We start from the raw sequence: 21,202 nt of genomic DNA, 5'->3' as shown, positions 1-21,202 counted from the left end.
TTGGATTGACCTAAGGAGGCGTTTTGTCATTGCCCTGGTTAACTTACTTTGTCAGCCATCATGCAGAGGAAGGCTTCAAACACCTTGTCTGCTACGGCTATGACACACTGCATCATACCTGAAAGGAGGAAGCAAAAGAAAAGAAATGTTGGCTGTGCTTATTTTTTTACCCATTTTCTCCTGAAACTCTGGGACAGATTTCCTTCTCAGTAGAGCTAAAGGGGGAGGTTTTGCATCACTCATGCCTCCATCCTAAATATCATTTCCCCTGGACTTAATGAATGTATTGCCTAACCTCCACCAGTCCTTTAAATCCTTCAAGTCTCCATTAAAGGTGACTTTAATTGCATGAAAACCATTTCCCACCAACTGCCTGATGCTAAAGATTCCAGGAAACAAGCAGGCAGGTGAAGACAACACTGGGGGCCTGTTTCTGTTACAGCTGGTCAATCTCTTCTCCCCACAAGCCTGCACTTGCACACTGCCCAGGGGGAAGGATCTTGATGATTTGTCATGATGTTGTTCATTATGATTTTACTGGTGCAATTTGAAATATTTGAAGTTGCTTTGGATAGATTTGTATCCTGAAGAGGCAGGATGCAAACGAGTATCATAAACAAACACATAAGATGTGCATGTTATTTTTTATTTATTTAACTAGCCACCGTAAGGGAAACTGCACAATTTTTGTGCGTGTGGGGATGGGCTTAAACCTCTCTTTCCCTACCAGAGTCCTGACAAAAATTATCCACCTACCCCCTTGTGGGAAGGAAGCCACCAAAAAGGTAACCCAATAATTATGCTACATTATATGAAATGAGGGACGCGGGTGGCGCTGTGGGTTAAACCACAGAGCCTAGGACTTGCTGATCAGAAGGTTGGCGGTTCGAATCCCCGCGATGGGGTGAGCTCCCGTTGCTCGGTCCCTGCTCCTGCCAACCTAGCAGTTCAAAAGCACATCAAAGTGCAAGTAGATCAATAGGTACCGCTCCAGCTGAAAGGTAAACGGTCTTTCCGTGTGCTGCTCTAGTTTGCCAGAAGCGGCATAGTCATGCTGGCCACATGACCCGGAAGCTGTATGCCAGCTCCCTTGGCCAATAAAGCGAGATGAGCGCGGCAACCCGAGTCGGCCACGACTGGACCTAATGGTCAGGGGTCCCTTTACCTTTATATGAAATGAAAGCTGGTAAAAGTTGGTTCAATTCTGTTACATCCAGACACAAATCTGTCTACCTTAGGTAAAACACAATCTATATACAGTCTCACCCGATTTGTCTTTTTGAATAGCTTTATCCTCAAAATAGCAAAACATCACTTGGAAGCGATCTGGGTCTGTTGAACGCAATACCCTAGGAGAGAGATTATGAGAAATGCGTTTGACATAGAAATACAGGTGAAGGAGGCTTTTTAAAGTGCCCATTCAGGGAAAACAGCTGTCTTTTCCTTACATGGTGTGGAATTCTAACTGAAAGAAACCTTGTTTTAAAACGTAACTGCTAAAAACTAAAACTCTTGCAGGAGTTGCCTTCCATTTTGCACTCATCATGTTATCCACTGGCATAAGATGTGACAATAGCCACCAGCTTAGGGTCAAATTTCATGTCATGCTTATTGCGCAGCTTAATGTTTTTCTTTAATTAATTATAGCCACAGGGATTTTGAGGGGGGGGGAGAACTGTTAACAGAGAAAGTAGTACACAGGGAGGCTTATCCCTTCCCTACCAAGCCACAACCTCTGCAAAACCACCAACCCCCATTACAGCTACACTGCAGGGTAAAAAAAAAAAAAAAGTTCCTGTTTTGCTTACCATTACTGGAAACCTTTTTTTTTTACTAAGGCTCATAGCTGGAGGGGGAGTTCATGAGGCTGGATTGGGAAGGCTAAAACTCCTTGCACACAGCTGTAATTGTTTAATGGAAAAACAAGGGACGCAGCTGAACCATTTGCATTAAGTTGCCCAGTTTGAAAAAGGATTAAAGAATTAGTGGGGGGAAAGCACAAAGTCAAAGTGCATAAAATGCCAGAAATTGGTTCGGACATGATGCAAAGCCAAACCAAGATGTGGCACAAAACTGCAAGCTTCCAGGCTCCCTAAGAGGAGGAGGGCAACCACCTCATTCCTCCCCAGTCATTTTGCTGAAGTGCCACGCTGACCTAAGCCATAGGTTGTCTTAGCGTGTTGTCCAAATCCATCCTTATGGTTTAGCTTTCCCAGACAAACCATGAGCTGTAAACCAAGGTCTGCCCTATGGTTTACAATCCGTGGTTTGTCCAAGAGAACTAAACTACAAGCCCAGGTTCAGACGGCACAGTAAGCCAAACCATGGCTTAACTCGTCTCCCAGAGCCTGTGTGCTTGTGCTAAACCATGGTTTGGTTTAGCACGACAAGTAAACAGGGCACTACAAAATCACGAGCAGGGCTTAAAAAGCTACCTCATGCATTCTAGACGGTACACAGAGAGCAGGTAGGTAGACATGGCAAAGTCCAGCTTATTGATCAGGGCAGATACGTCTGGCGGAGGATCCAAAAGATTGATGATGGTGCTCCGTAACTCATTCAGTTCAGCCTAAGAGCAAAACAAGAAAAACAACCATCAGCTACCCCAAACATGAGTTACTTAACCTGTAGAATTCCTCTGAACAGTCGTTACTTTTGTACTTTATACAAAGGGAATTAAAACAATGGAAGCATAAAAAAAACCCTTTTGCAGGATACAGAAAGGTGCTCAAAGTGTTTCACAGCACATCCTGAGAGAAGACAAACACTATGTGTTTGGCTTGCAAGTATCAAGATGCAAGAATGCTGACGCGGCTCGATGCGATTCATCACAAGTCAGGATGAAGTCTGCCAAAAAAAAGAAAGATTCCCACGGGGTGTCGGCTTTTATTTTTCTTCCATCGTGAGAGCATAAGCAGTTGCCAGCTAACTGCTCCACTCGCAAGCAAGCAGAGGAGCACTACAGCTTATGATACGGGGAGGGAATCAGGAAACTGGATCGATGCAAATAACTTCTGAAAGGGCAGGGAGATACAAAACCAAGTTGCTGTCTACTACAACTTCAAAAGTTTTGACAGGTAAGTATCAAAAGCAGGAAAAACAAAGACTGTCTCTTTCTTTCTTTCTTTCTTTCTTTCTTTCTTTCTTTCTTTCTTTCTTTCTTTTCTCTCCCTCACTCTCAACTGATACCCCTGGGGCAGAACTACATGTTATGAGGTTAACACAGGACCCCTCCGAACCCCCTCTTTCTCAGACATTCGCCCTGTCTTGCTTAGGTGGAAGTTATACAATGTCTTTACTGAGCATCCATTCCGTTTTGTTTGCAATCAGTCATTTACTCCACACTCTTCAGTGCATTTCCCTGTCACAATTCTAAGCTGCAAAATCTGTTTGTTTTTTAAAGTGGATTTGTTGCGCCAGGGGAACAGGTGCTTTATTCCACTTTAACTGTGCAAGCTACATTTCCAGGGTTTGATTAAATCCCTCCGGTCAAAGTACTGACTTTGGGGGTGCCCTGGGGGTGCCCAAACCCATAACTGCCTTGTAATACCTGTTAGAATTCCTGCTCCGTGATTGCAGACATGGGATTTTTGTCTATCACATGACGGTGTATGTTTTGACTCCACAGAGTGGGAAGTGACGGAGACAGGATGTTTGTGTTACTGTGTTCTGTGAAGTGGGACTATTGTCCTTTGTTCTTTTTCTCTTTGCTGTCTGATGCTAGAGAGAGAGGGAGCCATGTTGCAGTGCTCCGTGTGTGTTTGTATGTAAATAAACGTAGATTAGCCAAAATGCTGAGTTCTGTTACGCAAACTGCAAAGACTCTGCGGATCCCTAAGTGTGCCGGTGTCTGTTGGCATTGGTCGCTGTGATGTTCGGGCAGAAGAAAGCTTTTGAAGCTCCCGAACGAACGAGCAGGAGGGAGAGAACATGCCAGTCGGGCATGTGTCTCTGCCAGGGTCCTATTCAAGTGTAGGACGAGCTCCTGACAACACCAAGGCCAGGCAGTAGTGCCTTTGTGGGGAGAAACAGCAGGCAGTGCTTGACCTCTCTGGCAGCCTACTGATTCTCTCCCACATGCCCTTCCCTTTGGGTGTTTTTAAGACTGGAAGCATTGGCAGGAGTCCTGGAAGAGAAAGGTTCAGCACCCCTTCCTCTTCCTGCCAATTCTCTCCTGCAAAAGATCCACATCCCTCATTGCATTGCTAGCCTGTATAATGTTTAGTTCTGCTTGGGGATTTCAGTGAAGCTGCTCCTTAAAAAAATACCTTTGTTCTCTTTAAGGTGGGAGCTGCATAACACAGGAGGGTATTTCTATGATCTCAGCACCCCATTCACTCTGTGCATTAATGAGGGTCTGAAAAGAAGAGGGAAGGACTTACGGAAGTGACTGTGTCATTTTTCATAGCTGAGTTGTACTGAAGAACAGAGCGGAGAGGCTCTTTGCTAGGAAACGTCAGTAGCGGCGACTTGGTTGCTATCTCACAAACACCCTCATACCACTCTTCTGGCCAAAGACCTAAAATTTGGAGACAAAAGAACATTATACCTGGTCCAGAATGTGGCAGCTAGACGGGTGACAGGGAGCGGCCGCCGAGACCACATAACACCGGTCCAAAAGACCTACATTGGCTCCCAGTACATTTCCGAGCACAATTCAAAGCGCTGGTACTGATCTTTAAAGCCCTAAACAGCCTCGGCCCTGTGTACCTGAAAGAGCATCTCCACCCCCATTGTTCAGTCCGGACACTGAAGTCCAGTGCCGAGGGCCTCCTGGCTGTTCCCTCACTGCGAGAAGTGAGCTTACAGGTAACCAGCAGTTGCCTTCTCCAGGCATAGGCAAACTCGGCCCTCCAGATGTTTTGGGACTACAACTCCCATGATCCCTAGCTAACAGGACCACTGGTCAGGGATAATGGGTATTGTAGTCTCAAAACATCTGGAGGGCCAAGTTTGCCTATGCCTGGCCTTCTCGGTAGCGGCGCCCGCCCTGTGGAACGCCCTCCCATCAGATGTCAAGGAAATAAACAACTATCCGACTTTTAGAAGACATCTGAAGGCAGTCCTGTTTAGCGAAGTTTTTAATGTTTGATATTTTATCACTTTTATTATTAACAATAATAATATTCTGTTGGGAGCCACCCAGATGGGCGGCGTATAAATAAATTATTATCATTATTATCATCATCATCATCTCTGGGCCTTAAGACCAGAACCATGTCCAACCAGGATGCTGTCATTGTGCCAAGAACTTTTATCAAAGGTAAAAGTAACAAAAATTAGTTTGAGTCACACGAGGCTTTTTAAATTTGGATATCAGAAACCCTTTCAAAAAGATTAAAGCTTGGTTTGCAGGCAGTCGCAGTTTGGTGTTAATTGACTGAGCCTTGGGCTCATATGCTCCTTCCTCCCCTCATCCAATCAGATTTCCTCCTCTTTGTCACAAGCCACACCATTTGACCTCCAAACCATGAGCGACAGCTGGATTATGACTCTGGTTTTAGAGGGCAGGCAAAAACAAAAACACACATAGTTTGCCGGTTCAGGTGTGATGCGTAGAACTTAGCAGGACAGAACCCAATGGACTTAAAACTGAGCGCCAGTGAAACTGAAATGGTATAGAATTAGACCGCTCAGTCTATCCCCATTTGTGGGGTTGTCACAACCACAACAGGACAGTACCGCTGGGATATTTCTTGTAGCTGCTGCTACAACAAATTAGCCTAATTCTTCAGCAGTGAAGTCACTGGTAAATGAAAACTTTTAAATGTGGCAACAGGCAGCTATTTGGCATATTTTCCTGCCTCTCCGTTGAGAAGCGGTTGTCCAATTAAAAAGGAATCTCTGGAGTACCTGAGCCTTCCACAGCAAATCCCATAAGTACCGAATACAGCCAGAAGTCGCGGAAGAGCTTCTGTAACCTGGGCTTAGCTTCCTTGATGGGCGGCAAGCGTCTTGTAAGCTAGCAGAGTAAATGGAAGGGAAAATACGTTAGCCACCTATCTGATAACATAAATGCAATGATATGCGTGTAGATATTCTGGTACTTCTGATCTTGGATTTCTCACCTAAGTATCAACCTAATAAAATGCAGATCATACTAATCAACATTAGTCCATCCACTACTGTGGTCCACTGGATTAAGAGTCCTATCTCTGCTGTGACTCATGTTAACAATATTAACAACAAGAAGCAGCTACTCTACAGAAAAGATGGGGAGCCACTGAGCCGTCAGATGTAGTGGGGGCTACAACTCCCAATATCCCTGATCAGGGGGTGTCCTGTTTAGCTGAGATGGAGTTCAACATCATCTGGTGGACCGCCCTTGCCCAGCAGAATTGTTGAGAGAACAAAACTAGAGGTTTCCAATTTTAGAGTACATTAATTATAGCAAAGACTCTCAAGGGCCGTAAGCACATACATTGGAAGACATACTCAATGTTATTGTGGAAGGGCTGTAGCTTAGCTGTAGAGCATCTGCTTTGCCTTCAGAGGGTCGCATTCTACCCAGAGTGGCTGAGGAAACCCAGTCAGAAGGTACAAATAATGATATGATATGATATGATATGATATGATATGATATGATGATGTTCAATTTCTGCCTGGTATCTCAAGATAGGGCTGGGAGACAGCCCTGCCTGAAATCCTGGAGATGACCAGCCAATCAAGGTATACAATACTGAGTCGATGCACCAATGGTCTAACTCAATATAAGGCAGCTTCCTATGTTCCCAAAACAGATTAAATATACAGTCATACCTCAGGTTACAGACACTTTGGGTTGCGCGATTTCAGGTTGTGCACCGCGCCGAACCCAGAAGTACTGGAAGAGGTTACTTCTGGGTTTCGGCACTTGCGCATGTGCAGAAGTGCAAAATCACGCTTTGCGCATGCACAGAAGCACCGAATCGCAACCCGCGTGTGCGCAGACATGGGGGTTGCGAGTGCTGCGGGTTGTGAACATGCCTCCCGCACGGATCACGTTCGCAACCCGACCGTCCACTGTAGATGCTACAGAGAAAGCCGGCAACAGTTAACTATTTCAACATGACATCTCTCAGAGTCCAAGGCTTGCATCCTCCATGTTTGAACACTATCAATTCTGAAATGTTAAGGGTGATTATGGAATTAAAAATGTAGCTCATAAGTTAGAAGAAGCAATCAGAGACAGCTCAACTATGTTAGGCATCAATCAAAACGCCTACAAAATTTAGAAAAGCAAGGGACACTTGGCTAACAAGCTTACATTCTCTTAACCATTTTTATCACAACGAAGTGACCAGTTTTAGGCTCTATTCCACAATTGTTCTAGGGGTTTTTAAAACTCAAAAGAAGCCTTGTGTGGCTGAAAATTTGAGCAGGGGAAGTGAAGGGGGAAGAGAGAGACTGTTTATCACAATCCCTCCAGCAGTTCTTTCTTCTCAAAACTGCACTCCCCCGATTCAACTTTTCCCCTGCATAAGAAAAGAAATGGTATTGCACGTCACCTCTAATTTTCATTTATTCAACTTGCCATGAAGGAGATCAATGTAAAATGATCCATCTTCATGGGGACAATGTGCATTCTGGGGCGACGTGAATGTGGAAATGCCATTCCAAAGCTATGCTGAACATTATGCTGGTTCCTGGTCTTATGAATCATCTCTGGTGGGCCTCATAATGGAACCACTGAAAATGACTCATTACAGCCAAAGAAAATGAAATGGCCTGTGACTCCAGCAGAAGCCATGGATTACAATGGTTTAGCCTGCTAGATCATTAAGAGCTGTCAAAGACCCCACAATGGATCACAATGTATGGTAAGGCAAAGATCTTGGGGGTCTTTTGCCCTTGCTTATAAAACTAAAATAAAATGTGAGCATTCGAAAGATCAGAAGATCAATCAGCAGAGGCGGCAAATGAACTAGAGGGATTTTAGCTGACAAGATAAACTTAGAAGTGATTGATTTACAGCCTATTTACTTTAGCGCATACCCATACACCAAAGTTCACAGTCAAACATTTTCGTCCTCTTTATTTGAGTTGCTCTTCAGATCGTACTGTTTGGCGACAGAGGAGGTAAGAAGTATTTCTCTCTTTTGGAGGTTAATTAACTCTAAAAAAGTTATTTCTGGACTAAAGGAGTGAGGCAGAACAATGCATGAACCCCCAAAAGAGGCATAGCTTGAAAAGACCAGAAAATACCTGCAACTTTATTAATGGCAACGCTGCTGCAACAGAGGATAAAGCAAGCATTCAAAAACTTACAGCTAAACACCCTTACTGAGAAATAAGCTCCAGTGGACACAATGGGACTTACTTCTGAGTAAGCATGCATAGGATTGTGCTATAAAGCTGTTGCCCTTCTCTAGTACAGGGGTTGAAGGGGGCTGCAGTGAGAGGACATCAGAATATTTGTTCTTCTGGGTCTTAAAAGTATTCTGAAATTCATTCATGTAATAGCTGGTTGTTAGAGGTTGGGCTCTGCTTTCAATTTATTGTTAAAGCGGAGAGGAAAAATCCTCAACAAATGCAGATCCAGAGAAAATAACGACTGGTTCTGCACAAATGCAAAGGCTTACCGGCTCTCCTCCCAGTGACAACATCCTACACCCCCTGAAATGCCACCCCCCCAAAAAGGTAATGTGGTGAGAGGTATTTGCAGCCCAAGAAACCGCTAGCAGATTGTACCATTCAATTACAATTCCCAACACCATTGTTTGTTTCTCTCTGTGTATATATGTGTGTACAAACATGTAGGAAGAGGGAGTTTTGCATACATATACAAATTTCTCTGGAGTATCTACACTTCTCGCCCTTCCTTCTAAGAGCCAACACCAATTCCTCATCTATTTTTATATATATATATATATATATATATATATATATATATATATATATATAACCTTTCCATATACCGTTTTACTTGAATTAATTTTCAAAGCCTTGAAACCCAAAAGGTATTTGCTGTCGGATGTAAACACGCCATCAAATCCAATGTGCACCCTAATTTTCGTAACGTGATTTGGCCAAAAAAGGTGTGCATTACATTCGGGCAAATACGGCATATGCATCCAAGGCAGGTCTAATTCATTTTAACTTCATTACATTTACTTATTACAAATCCCGTTATTTAAACACAGTGAACACTTTCAACAAAATTGGTCATTGAATACTTTATCTACTTCGTGTTGTATTCAGATAACCTTTCCTCAAGTAGACCCACTGAAATCAATGGACCCAAGTTAGCCACATCCATTCATTTCAATAGGTCTACCACATCCATTCATTTCAATAGGACTACCACTGGCTACAAGCATATATGTATTACAGAAAGTTGTTTGCTCGCTCTGAATTTGGACATCTCTTAAGATATAACAAAGTTTTGCACAACAGCTCCTGAGATCCAAGGGGCAGCTTTTCATCTATGTTTGGCTAGAACAGGGGTGGCCAACTCCCAAGAGACTGCAATCTACCAAAGTTGTTGAGCTTTTTCTAGGAAGGAAAGCCCTGTTTTGCGGGGTTCAGGTCAAAGTTTTTCAGCTTTTTGGGGGGAGGAGGAAACCCCCATTTTTTGGGGGGGTGCAGGGCAAAAATGTTGAGCCAGTGATATACCAGTGATCTACCTCAGACGTCCAGTGATCTACCAGTAGATCACGATCTACCTGTTGGACGTGCCGGGGCTAGAACATGGGTTGGCAAACTAAGGCCCAATCAGCTTCTAAATTTGGCCCGCAGACAAGTCCTGGAATCAGCATGTTTTTACATGAGTAGAATGTGTCCTTTTATTTAAAATGCACCTCTGGGTTATTTGTGGGGCCTGCCTGGTGTTTTTACATGAGTAGAATGTGTGCTTTTATTTAAAATGCATTTCTGGGTTATTTGTGGGGCACAGGAATTCGTTCTTTTCTCCCCCCCCCCCAAAAAAAGCCCTGCCCCCCACAAGGTCTGAGGGACAGTGGACCGGCCCCCTGTTGAAAAAGTTTGCTGACCCCTGGACTACAACATTTTGAATCCAGGTGGCAGACTTAACCTTTCAAACTGCCCTGATGATTGGGTTTCTTAGCATTCCCAAGCAATCTCAGGTACAAGGCTGCTAGGATGAAATAGCTATGCCTGCGTTAAATGGAAAACTTTACAACTGCACTCTGTAGGTTCTGTTACAGAACTCCAGTTCTCGATGCATAGTTGCTTGGGAAGGTGTGGCCTTCTTCCACCTGGTTTTTGTGTGTGTTGTGAACGGCCAATGTACGTTCCTGCCTCAAGTCAGATGCACACAAGGGATTATGGGTACTGTGCACTCTCCTAAGATACTAACTGAAATGGACCACCTGCCAGTACTTTATGGGAACTTTGACCCAAGGCGATAGATATGGGTCACTTCTGATAGAAGCATCTTTGCAACCTTTCTACTGATTAGAGCCTGTGTCTTGGAAGGTTCGCCTTTTGGAAAAGTTAAGAGATTTCTGCAGTATTTTTTTTAAAGATGAATTACAGCTTGCACTAGTGACTTTTAATCCACGGCCTCACTAGGTGTTTGACATTCCCTTTCATTGTCCCCACCTGCCCCCACCAGCTCAGGTCTCCCTCCCGTCCGATGAGATTGGTGTCTGTTCATGTTTTCCTGGGCATTGAATCAGCTGTTTGCTTAACTGTGTGCACAGTGTTATATTCTGGGAAACAAACCCCATTTCCAATTTATAAAAAGCATCCATTATTTGTTTTTGCTCGTTCAGCAGATGCAAAGTAATTAGCCCTTACTGAGCCTTGAAGATGTGAATGCTGAATTTCTGGTCTGTTTTTTAAAAAAAATAAAAATGAAAGCTAATATGCAGATGCATCTGTGCATCACCCCATTTCAGTAAAATATGCCTGTAATTACAAGGTGCTGAAGGGCTTCATGTTGATATCTTAGCTCTATTTCAAATCAACTGGATGCCTGCAGTCAAGTCATTGGCTCATTAGTTCAATATATACAATTCGGCCCAACTGGCACCCATTGTTCCCTGAGCTCTCACTGAACCAGCAGGGTTAGCTACACTGGCAGAATCTCCCCCACCAACCCCCATCAAAATCTAGGCTCCTGACCCCGGCATATCCCATCAATCTCATGTTAAGAAATACATCTGCCAAAGAACTACTGCAGGTCGGAGGAGGACACACAAAACTGGGCTTAGGGATGGATAAACATGTCAACTTCTGTCCTCCAAGTTCCTCATTTTTACGAAATTAAATTCAGTCCTTCACATTTTCACACCAATTCATGAGTTTGCTTTCCTAATGAAATTTCATCAGCATTTTAGTGCAATCTTCTCCTAATAAACACGTTTTTGTGTGCAGTTTTGGCTCACACACAAATTTTTTGCAAGCAATTTCCGCTGACAGAATGCATCTTTGTATACAATTTTCACACTTTACCCTAGTATATGCAATTGTGAACTCATTACTTGGCTGGAGAATTGCAGTGCAAAATAGAAAGGAGTGCGAATTTTGAAGGATGACTGTTTTTTGGTTTGCACATTGCTTTGAAAAGTGAGGATTTTCTGGGTTTGCCTTTAAATACAAACTGAATAGAATTTTCTTCCCTCATCCCTAAGACTGGGCTCGATGGACAAACAGTCTGGTCTGACATAAGCCACCTTTCTAGGTTCCTCCCACTGTGCAATCACAGCCTCCGCAAAGGGAAACCGATTCCCAAGCAAGCTTCCTAAAAGCTTTCTGGTTCCAGAGTGTCTAACTGTGATGTTTTGAACCTTCCAGTGTCTTGGTTGTGAAGATGAAGCTGCTGCTGCATTCAGCTTTCCTCTCCCTCACAGTAACACTTGCATTGTGTGGAATCAAAGGTTTGCAAGAGCATTTTGAACAACTCGGCGTTCAGTCTCTCAGTCCTCGTGGGCTCCACAACAATGGGACTCTTAGTGTGGCCAATCTCTCACCCGAGTTTCACCAGGAGAATACGGTGACCAATGACTTGAGCACTGAAGGTGAGGAAGAGGAAGACTATCTTGACTTTGAAACTTTGTTCAGGGAAGATTACGACGATGTTGACATAATTGATCCAGATATCACCTCTGAGTTCAAGCAAGGGAATATTCTTAAACTTTTCCAAGGGAAAACCAGAATCCAGCGCCTCAATATCCTCAATGCAAACTTTGCTTTCAACCTTTACCGGAGTCTGAAGGACAAAGCCAACTCCTCAGAGAACATCCTTTTGGCTCCAGTTGGAATTTCCACAGCCATGGCTATGATTTCATTGGGACTGAAAGGTCAGACGCAGGAGGAAGTGTTGGATTCCCTTGGCTTCACCGAGTTTGTCAATGCCAGCTCCAAATATGACATTACGACCATTCACAACCTTTTTCAGAAACTCACTCACCGGCTCTTCAGGAGGAATTTTGGCTACACGCTCAGGTCAGTCAATGACCTTTATATCCAGAAACAATTCCCTGTCCTCAGTGAATTCAAAAACAACATGAAGAAGCACTATTTTGCTGAGGCTCAATTGGCCGACTTCTCAGATCCAACTTTCATCTCGAAAGCCAACCAACGTATTCTGAAGCTCACCAAAGGATTGATAAAGGAAGCTCTGGTGAACGTACCCCCAACCACCATCATGATGGTCCTCAACTGCTTGTACTTTAAAGGTAAAGAAACAAAACGAAGCAATGGCGATTTCACCCACGTACAAATGCATAAACTAAGAGATTACCAAACAGAATCCTAGCAACTACCGTATTTTTCGCTCTATAAGACGCACCAGACCATAAGACGCACCTAGTTTTTGGAGGAGGAAAACAAGAAAAAAATATATTCTGAATCCCAGAAGCTAGAACAGCAAGAGGGAGCAGTGCGCAGAGATCCCTCTTGCTGTTCTGGCTTCTGGGATAGCTGCGCAGCCTGCATTCGCTCCATAAGACGCACACACATTTCCCCTTACTTTTTAGAGTGAAAAATACGGTACATAAAAAAGAGTGACTAGACAAGTGATCAGCCTTGGTTTTACAAACTGCAATCCTCTTGTTTTTAAAAACAGGCAACTGTCGATATTAAATGCAGCATTTCAGCCAGCTTCACAGAAATCTTCTCTTAAAACATATCAAGGACATAAACAATCAAAGGTTACATAAGGTTAAGAAGACCATATACAGCTGCTGTTTCACTGCTCTGATACTGGCACACATTCCAAACGCTAAATGAACGGCCACATATTTTACTGTTTGTATTTCATTGCCATTTAATTCCAACTTTTAGCACAACCCCCATCGTCCCCACATGCATATATACTGAGGATTACACTTCATATATCTGATGAAGCGGACTACTCTAGTCCACAAAAGCTTATGCCATAATAGTTTTCTTCTTCTTCAAAGTGCCAAAATATACTTAGCTGCTTTTGCTGCAGCAAACTAACACAGTTACCCTCTCTGGAAATTAGCTGCTTATGACTCCACCTTTGATATAACCAGCAGTGTGTGCAGTTTACTCATTCAGCTGCATTCATCGATCATGAGCAACTATGAGTGGTATCCTCCAGAATACATTTGTTAAAAGGTAAAGGGACCCCTGACCATTAGGTCCAGTCGTGGCCAACTCTGGGGTTGCGGCACTCATCTCGCTTTATTGGCCAAGGAAGCCGGCGTACAGCTTCCGGGTCATGTGGCCAGCATGACTAAACCGTTTCTGGCGAACCAGAGCAGCACACAGAAACGCTGTTTACCTTCCCGCCGGAGCAGTACCTATTTATCTACTTGCACTTGATGTGCTTTCGAACTGCTAGGTTGGCAAGAGCAGGGACCGAGCAACGGGAGCTCACCCCATCACGGGGATTCGATCCGCCAACCTTCTGATCAGCAAGTCCTAGGCTCTGTGGTTTAACCCACAGCGCCACCCACGTCCCAATACATTTGATACCAAGTGCTTAAAGCAAAGGAGCTGGCTGTTCTTTTAAAAAAGGAGGAGCTAATAAACATCAATTTGTCAGAACTATATCTTAAAAGCCCTCCTAGACCAGATCTTGTGAGCCAAACAGACAAACATGCCTGCTCCCAGTAAGGAGTCCACACCCCTTTTGTCAAGAGTCAGTTTGACTCAGTGTGTCATCTAAACCTAGATTGTGGTTAAGATCAATCCTTAGCTACAGATCATGGTTAAGGAGTAGAGAGACCTTAGGTACAATTCAGGGTTTGGACAACGTTCTAAGCCAAGCCTATCATGCCATGCTGTGCTGAAGGACCAGGGATGAAGCAGTGCAGTCCTGGTTAGCCATCGTTTGGGCTCACTGTGATGTGTGAACGAGGCCTTCACCACAGTGGTGATCAGAATGGTGGACAGGATGGGCATTTAGGCCTTGTTCACACATCACAGTGAAACAAACTATGGTTTACCAGTTGTCGCTCTCCAGAAACTCCAACTGTGTCTGAGCCTGCAGGCGAGACATAATAATCCCTGCTTCAATTGTCCTCCATGTGTTGAAGTCTTCATTAAACATGTTAATTAGAAAAAGTGTGCCGCCTCTTAAAATGCATAGCGGCCTTCCTTGGACGTGCCAAAGCTGTATGAAAGATGCTTTCGGCTTATATTTTTATATTCAGAAATACCTGAATTATGCCGAACCGTAACTCTTTTCCTTCCTAAGCTACATTTTATGTATTAAGTTTTCTTCTGTGTTGACAGGAACCTGGGAAAATAAGTTTCCTGTGGAAATGACACGCAAACACACATTCCGCTTGAACGAGAAAGAGACTGTGAAAGTTTCCATGATGCAGACCAAGGCCAATTTCCTGGCCACTGTAGACCACGAGCTAGATTGCGGGGTGCTCCAGTTGCCGTACGTGGGCAACATCAGCATGTTGATTGTACTGCCCTATAAGCCGTCGAGCATGAGAACACTAGAGAAGCAACTGACTCCTCAGCTGGTCGAGAAGTGGCAGGAGAGCATGACTAACAGGTACTTCCTTTACTCAGGGTTTTGTTTCTTTCCTAATGACCTTTCACCGCATGATATGAAGAAGAGTTTGGATTTGATATCCCGCTTTATCACTCCCCTTCAGGAGTCTCAAAGCGGCTAACATTCTCCTTTCCCTTCTTCCTCCCCCACAACAAACACTCTGTGAGGTGAGTAGGGCTGAGAGACTTCAGAGAAGTGTGACTGGCCCAAGGTCACCCAGCAGCTGCATGTGGAGGAGCGGAGACGCGAACCCGGTTCCCCAGATTGCGAGTCTATCGCTCTTAACCACTACACCACACTGGCTCCCATGAATAGCCTATGTGTTATTTGATGCACATCACTGCATCAAACCGTCCAACGCCGTCGTAGCCAAACGGCTGTAACTGGGTTGTATCCAATGTTCAACTTATGCAGAGCAGGCCCATCGAAAATAATGGACATGGCTAACTAGGTATTTTAATTTCAGTGGGTCTACTCTGAGTAAGTTGAACACTAGATACAACAAGTGGATCTACTCTGAGTTTAACTTAGCTCAATAACTTAGCACAGGCTTCGTCGACCTCTGCCCTCCAGATGTTTTTGGCCTACAACTCCCATGATCCCTAGCTAGCAGGACCAGTGGTCAGGGATGATGGGAACTGTAGTCTCAAAACATCTGGAGGGCTGAGGTTGAGGAAGCGTGACATAGCACAACTAAACTCAAGTGGAATATGATCTCAAATGGGGTGGGGGGAAAGAGCAGGAAATTAGGAAGCGCTTCCAATTCCTTGATCCTGCCCAGGAGTTCAAAAACACTCTTCTGTCCTTATCCATCTAGCCAACAGACTCAATGCCACAGCTCCAAAGGAGATGTTACTAAAAGAGGAGACTAATGTATGCCGAAGAACTAGTCACACTGTGCAAGGCAGGCGTGCTATAGTATAATTTAAACTCTGTGTGACAAGAGGCTCCAACACTGTGTAACATGGATTAAGAACTGTTCTGCACCCTTGGCTTGAGTCAATTAAGGCCTGTGACGTTGTTTTGTTCTCCCTAGAACAAGAGAAATAATGCTACCTAAATTTAAGCTGGAGAAGAGCTATGACTTGATTGAGTATCTGAAAAAACTGGGAGTAAATGAGCTATTCACCCAAAATGGCAACTATTCTGGGATATCGGAAGAGAGAATCAACATTGAGAAGGTAACTAGCTTTGGCACAACCTGATCATCCTCTCAAGGACGGCATTGCATAACAGACAAAATAAAGCACATTGGAGCAAAACCATCAGCACCTCTCTCTTTGCTCTATTGCTTCAGAGTGAGCCCAGAGGAAAAGTTATTTACGCAGGTAAAGAGAAATTGTTTGGCTCCTCTCACCTGCATCTTCTCTTTTATGCAAACTTGGGTCCAGTGTTGCCTACGGGACCGCCTCTCCTGGTATGTCCCACGGAGGACATTATGGGCTTCAAACAAAAACATCTTGGAGGTCCCGGGCCACAGAGAGGTTAGGCTGGCCTCAACCAGAGCCAGGGCTTTTTTGGTTGTGGCTCCAACCTGGTGGAACGCTCTGTCACAAGAGACTAGGGCCCTGTGGGACTTCACATCTTTCCGTAGGGCCTGTAAGACATAGCTGTTCCACCAGGCCTTTGGCCAGGGCACAGCCTGACCCCCTCCTTTGGCAATCCTCACAGAACTCTAGCCCAATGGTTGTCATTAATCTGATTTGAACTGATTTTATAATGAAATGATTTTATAATGTTGTATCATTTTACTGTTGTTAGCCGCTCTGAGCCCGGCTTCGGCTGGGGAGGGCGGGATATAAATAAAATTTTATTATTATTATTATTATTATTATTACTCAAGAAACCAGAAAAAGTGCAGTTCTAAAAAGTTCAGTCTGCCATCTTGATTCAAAATGGCATTCAACTACACCCAAGCATGGATGAAAACCTGCTCCTTCACTTCAGAAACCATCATACAAAATGTGGTTAGGGTATCTTAAGAGGTGTTCAAATGCAAAGCGAGCAAACAGCTTTCCAAAATATTTCTGGTTGTATCTAGCGTGAGTCACACTCAGGATGGACCTATTGAAATGAATGGGCATGGCTAACTTGGGCCCATTCATCTGAGTGGGTCTATTCAGAGCAAAGGTCAGCTGGATACAATACAGAGTAGATAAAGTATTAATGACTGATTTTGTTGCAGGTGTTCCCTGTGTCTAAATGAAGGCATTGTCCAAGTGCATAGCCAACAAACAAACAAACCTTCCAAAACATGAGACACCCAGACAACCCTGACTTTATATGTCAGTGGGCAGATACATGAATAGCTGCCTCTTAAGTATCCGGCAGTAGAGAGACTCAGATTTTGGCTGGGTGCTTCCCCTCATATTCATATCTTTGGCACCCAGCAGTCCAGAGTCTCCCTAACACAAAGGAAATCCAATTTTACCCACCCAACAAGATTCCAGAGCACCCCTTCATCAGAAATGTGGTACCAGTAAGGTGAGGCAGAAGGCAGGAAAGTACTTGAATGGCAACTCATGCCTTGACCTTTAGGAAGCAGGTGAGCCTAGCAAACAGGTGATGGAAAAGAGATCCTGGAAAGACCTGTCAGCAGAGAATATTGGATAACAGGCAAGAAATCTGATCTAACAAAGCTGTAGCCCTCCAGGTGTTGTTTGACTATCACTCCCAGCATCCCTGACCATTGGCCAGGATGGCCAGGGCTGATAGGAGTCCAAAATCTGGAGGATCAGAAATTCTCCATTCTATTAAAGGCATAAGTTCAAATCAGACCATGTTTAAGGCAACTTGCTGGCCTCTTGGTTATCTGACTGTGGAGAACCATCTCGGGAGCCCTGGCTGCCCAACCATCTGCAATCATTCCAATACGTCAGTTTCTAGTCATGATGGTGCCCAAGACTGCTTGGATTATGACCCATTGTTTTGCAGCAGGCCAAGCTTACCTCCTCTAAGTTTTTAGAACCCTGCAGGTGTTGGCTGAGAAAGGGGACAACTCAATAACATCCCCAAAGCAGAAGAAATGGAAGCCACAGCAATGACTGAGCTAAAGGTTATAGAGATGGTTTGTGGCTTGGCCAGGCCTTTGTACAGTTAAGGTATTCAAGACATGGTGTTTGGTTTTCTACTGCATAATTTCCCCCTTCTTTTTTTACAGTTCAATCACCAGGGGACAATTACAGTGAATGAAGAAGGCACGGAGGCGGCGTCTGTGACCACAGTAGCCTTCATGCCCCTTTCAGCTCAAATTCGCTTCATTATTGACCGCCCTTTTATCTTTCTCATCTATGAGCACCGCACCAACTGCTTGCTTTTCATGGGCCGAGTCGTCAACCCAAACAAGTTGTAAAAGAAGAGGCGAGCTTTCGAGATAGGTACATCTAGGCAACCTTAATGCGTCTTAAATAGAACCATTTTTATATGCCAATTAAGTGTCTGTGTTAGTCGTAAGTGCTATTGCGTGAAAAATGCAAGGCTACCAAATCAAAACCACAGCGATATATTGTTTAATTACAATCTGTAAGGGAAAATATTGCTGCAAAGTACTAAAAACACCCTGTTCTATTTCATCCCAAGCTACCTGGAGGTCAGAGGCATTCTCTTTGCACCTTGGAGAACATTTTCATGCCGCCTGAAGGGTGAATAAAAATTGGCTCCACTGAGCTTCAAAAAGTCAGATTATTAACAGAAGCAGCTTTTCAGTTTCTAAAAATGGATGCTGTCTATGTTCTTCCCAGTTGGCCAAAGAGATTTTAAACTTTAATTATAAAAGAACCATTGATGTTTGACAAGAGCAATACAAAATACTCATCAGGAATCTTGAACTGGGTTTCATTTGAAACTTGGTGAAACAGAAGGATGCTACATGAATTCTTTGTGGGTGAGGAGAGAGAATGTGCAAAGACCTAGGGGGAAACATGATTCCTCATCAGCTTGACTGATGAAAATGCAGAGCGTGGAAGCTGTCCATATACCATCGGGAAGGTCTAACAGCGTAAAGAGAAGAAAAAGTCTTACACTTATGGATGTTGGGATCCAAGACTGAGAGGTGGTAACCCTGAACAAAATATTACAAAATTAAATGTAGCAATGATGGAAGAAAAAAATGTAAAATAGTCGCATCCAGATGAACACAGCAAGCTCCCTTAAACCCAGTTGGTTCATCTAGCCTAGAATTACCTATTCTTAACTAGTATTATCTTCCCTAATACAGCCATGGGGAACCTCTGCCTGTCCATATCTTGCTGAACCACAACTCCCATAAACCCTGGCGATTGACCACAATTACGGAGGCTGATGGGAGTTGTAGTTCAGCAGCTTTTGGAGGGCCAAAGGTTTCCCACGCCTCCCCTAAGTTCTCAAACAGAGAAGGAACTGCTGCTCAAAACGCTTTTGAAGTGGCTATGGCAGGGATTTAACATGGGGCCTTCTGCAAGCCATGCAGGTGTTCTACTACTAATACTCCTCTCCTATTAAAGTCAGTTTAGGGCTGAACAGAAAGAGCATGAACTCAGCTGCATTATTTGAGGAATCCATATAGGGCAAACAGTATCGTTTTGCAAGAACACAAACACTTACTTTCACTCTGTAACTACGTTACCTGTCTGAAGCAAGAACAAAACTGCACTTTGAACAGCATAGTTGTTGTACTGACATTTATGCAACCCAGAGAGGTCCAAACTAAAGTACAAGCAATCATGTACACATGCAGAGATTGTTCCTATATTATTTTTTAAAGAAGTGTACCCTGGAGTTATGAGAAGGCTTGATATAAAAAAGTTTCCATTATCTCCGAGAGTATCAACATAATTAGAAAGTTATTTCATATTTAATAAAAGGTTGTGCTGAAATCCTGAATTTGGACGCTGCATGCAGTTTTATTTCCTTTGCCACCAGTGTAAGGTGACTTTTGTACAAGAAAATTCAAGCACCAGCCATTTAAATATAAGCACATTGCCCCACACATGTCAAGTTAAACATGGACTCGATGGCCCTTGTGGTCTCTTCCAACTCTATGACTCTATGATTCTATGTGCTTTAATCTGTCCCACTGAAACCACTGAGGTTTAGATGCTCTACAAGCTATGTTTGTGTGTGCACAAGTTATTATTTTCTTTTCTTGCCTGCTTTTCGATATGCCTGTCTTTATTCAAAGCAAAGATGGTACATGGAAATTTTCAACACTATTGCAGCAACCCAAAGTACCACCTAGAACGATTCTTCCCCCAAAGGCAGGATTTATATAGAAGTTCTGGATGGCTACAAACTCTTGATTTGAGTCCAAAAGAGCCCTTGGCTCAAGGGGAGACCCCAATTTTCACTGGTTCTATTCTCCAGCTGCAGCCACAAAAACCACATTCTAAAGGGCTCAGTTTGGGGCAGCAATTTGGGCAGGTACCAGCAAGAAAGAGGACGGGGGGAGGAAACCCATCCTGGAAACAGCTGAAAGCCCTATAAGCAAGTGCAGTCACACCTCGGAAGTCGAACACGTTGTGGCTCATGTTTTGCCTCCCGAACGCCGCAAACCCAGAAGTGAGTGTTCCGGTTTGCGAACGTTCTTTGGAACCCGAATGTCCAACGTGGCTTCCATGGCTTCTGATTGGCTGCTGCAGGAGTTTCCTGCAGCCAATCGGAAGCCGCGCCTTGGTTTCCGAACGTTTTGGAAGTCGAACGGACTTCCCGGAACGGATTCCGTTCGACTTCCGAGGTACGGCTGTACTCATTTCAAAAAAGATTTCACTGTAATCCGAGAAAATGTTTAATAAAAACAATTTTTAAAAAGCATTTAATACATGAAATTTCTGTATCAAAGTAATTTCTATATTTGAGGGTGGGGGAGAATGTGTACCAACTGCACACAAAGATCTGTGTAAATCAGTTTCTATTTTGTTGCATGTGCTAATCAGCTCCCAAACACATTCCTGCATCAAGAGATGAGTTCATACGTTCGTCAGAAGAAGACTACATGCTTCCCCATCCCCTTTTGCATAAATCATCTCCCTGCTGGAAAAGCAAGAAGACCTGCAACAAAATGGTGCAGCACAGAGCGCTTGAATTCTGTGTTCCAGGCCACAAGCCATGCCATCTTTTAGGACACTCTATTGCAATCTCCTATGGTTCACCCCGTGGGTGGCGCTGTGGGTTAAACCACAGAGCCAAGGACTTGGCGATCAGAAGGTCGGCAGTTCGAATCCCCGCGATGGGGTGAGCTCCCATTGCTCAGTCCCTGCTCCTGCCAACCTAGCAGTTCAAAAGTACGTCAAAGTGTAAGTA

The 21,202-nt window shown here is 43.9% G+C and overlaps 2 protein-coding genes and 1 long non-coding RNA gene across 3 annotated transcripts in view; 2 read left to right on the top strand and 1 right to left on the bottom strand.

Moving 5' to 3' along the window:
- The window catches only part of LOC308465439, a 272,654-nt gene that overhangs the window by 187,257 nt on the left and 64,195 nt on the right, over window positions 1-21,202 (top strand). The window lies entirely within an intron of this gene.
- PI4KA (phosphatidylinositol 4-kinase alpha) overlaps window positions 1-21,202 on the bottom strand; it is a 100,875-nt gene that overhangs the window by 38,656 nt on the left and 41,017 nt on the right. The window contains exons 20-24 of the mRNA XM_080985010.1: window positions 5,854-5,962; window positions 4,383-4,519; window positions 2,436-2,569; window positions 1,267-1,349; window positions 48-118 (exon numbers count right to left, since the gene is read on the bottom strand). Coding sequence (XP_080841136.1) covers window positions 48-118; window positions 1,267-1,349; window positions 2,436-2,569; window positions 4,383-4,519; window positions 5,854-5,962 — 534 coding nt within the window. The remainder of the gene's footprint in view (window positions 1-47; window positions 119-1,266; window positions 1,350-2,435; window positions 2,570-4,382; window positions 4,520-5,853; window positions 5,963-21,202) is intronic.
- SERPIND1 (serpin family D member 1) lies at window positions 8,009-19,786 on the top strand. The gene is made up of 5 exons (XM_080985196.1): window positions 8,009-8,058; window positions 11,740-12,623; window positions 14,653-14,926; window positions 15,963-16,107; window positions 18,087-19,786. Exons 2-5 carry the CDS (start codon window positions 11,756-11,758, stop codon window positions 18,276-18,278), a joined length of 1,479 nt encoding a protein of 492 aa, XP_080841322.1. The 5' UTR covers window positions 8,009-8,058; window positions 11,740-11,755; the 3' UTR covers window positions 18,279-19,786.

The sequence above is a fragment of the Podarcis pityusensis genome (assembly GCF_964106645.2).
Source record: "Podarcis pityusensis genome assembly, chromosome: 16".
NCBI classification, from domain to species: Eukaryota; Metazoa; Chordata; class Lepidosauria; order Squamata; family Lacertidae; genus Podarcis; species Podarcis pityusensis.
This window is presented reverse-complemented; position numbering and strand designations above follow the sequence as displayed.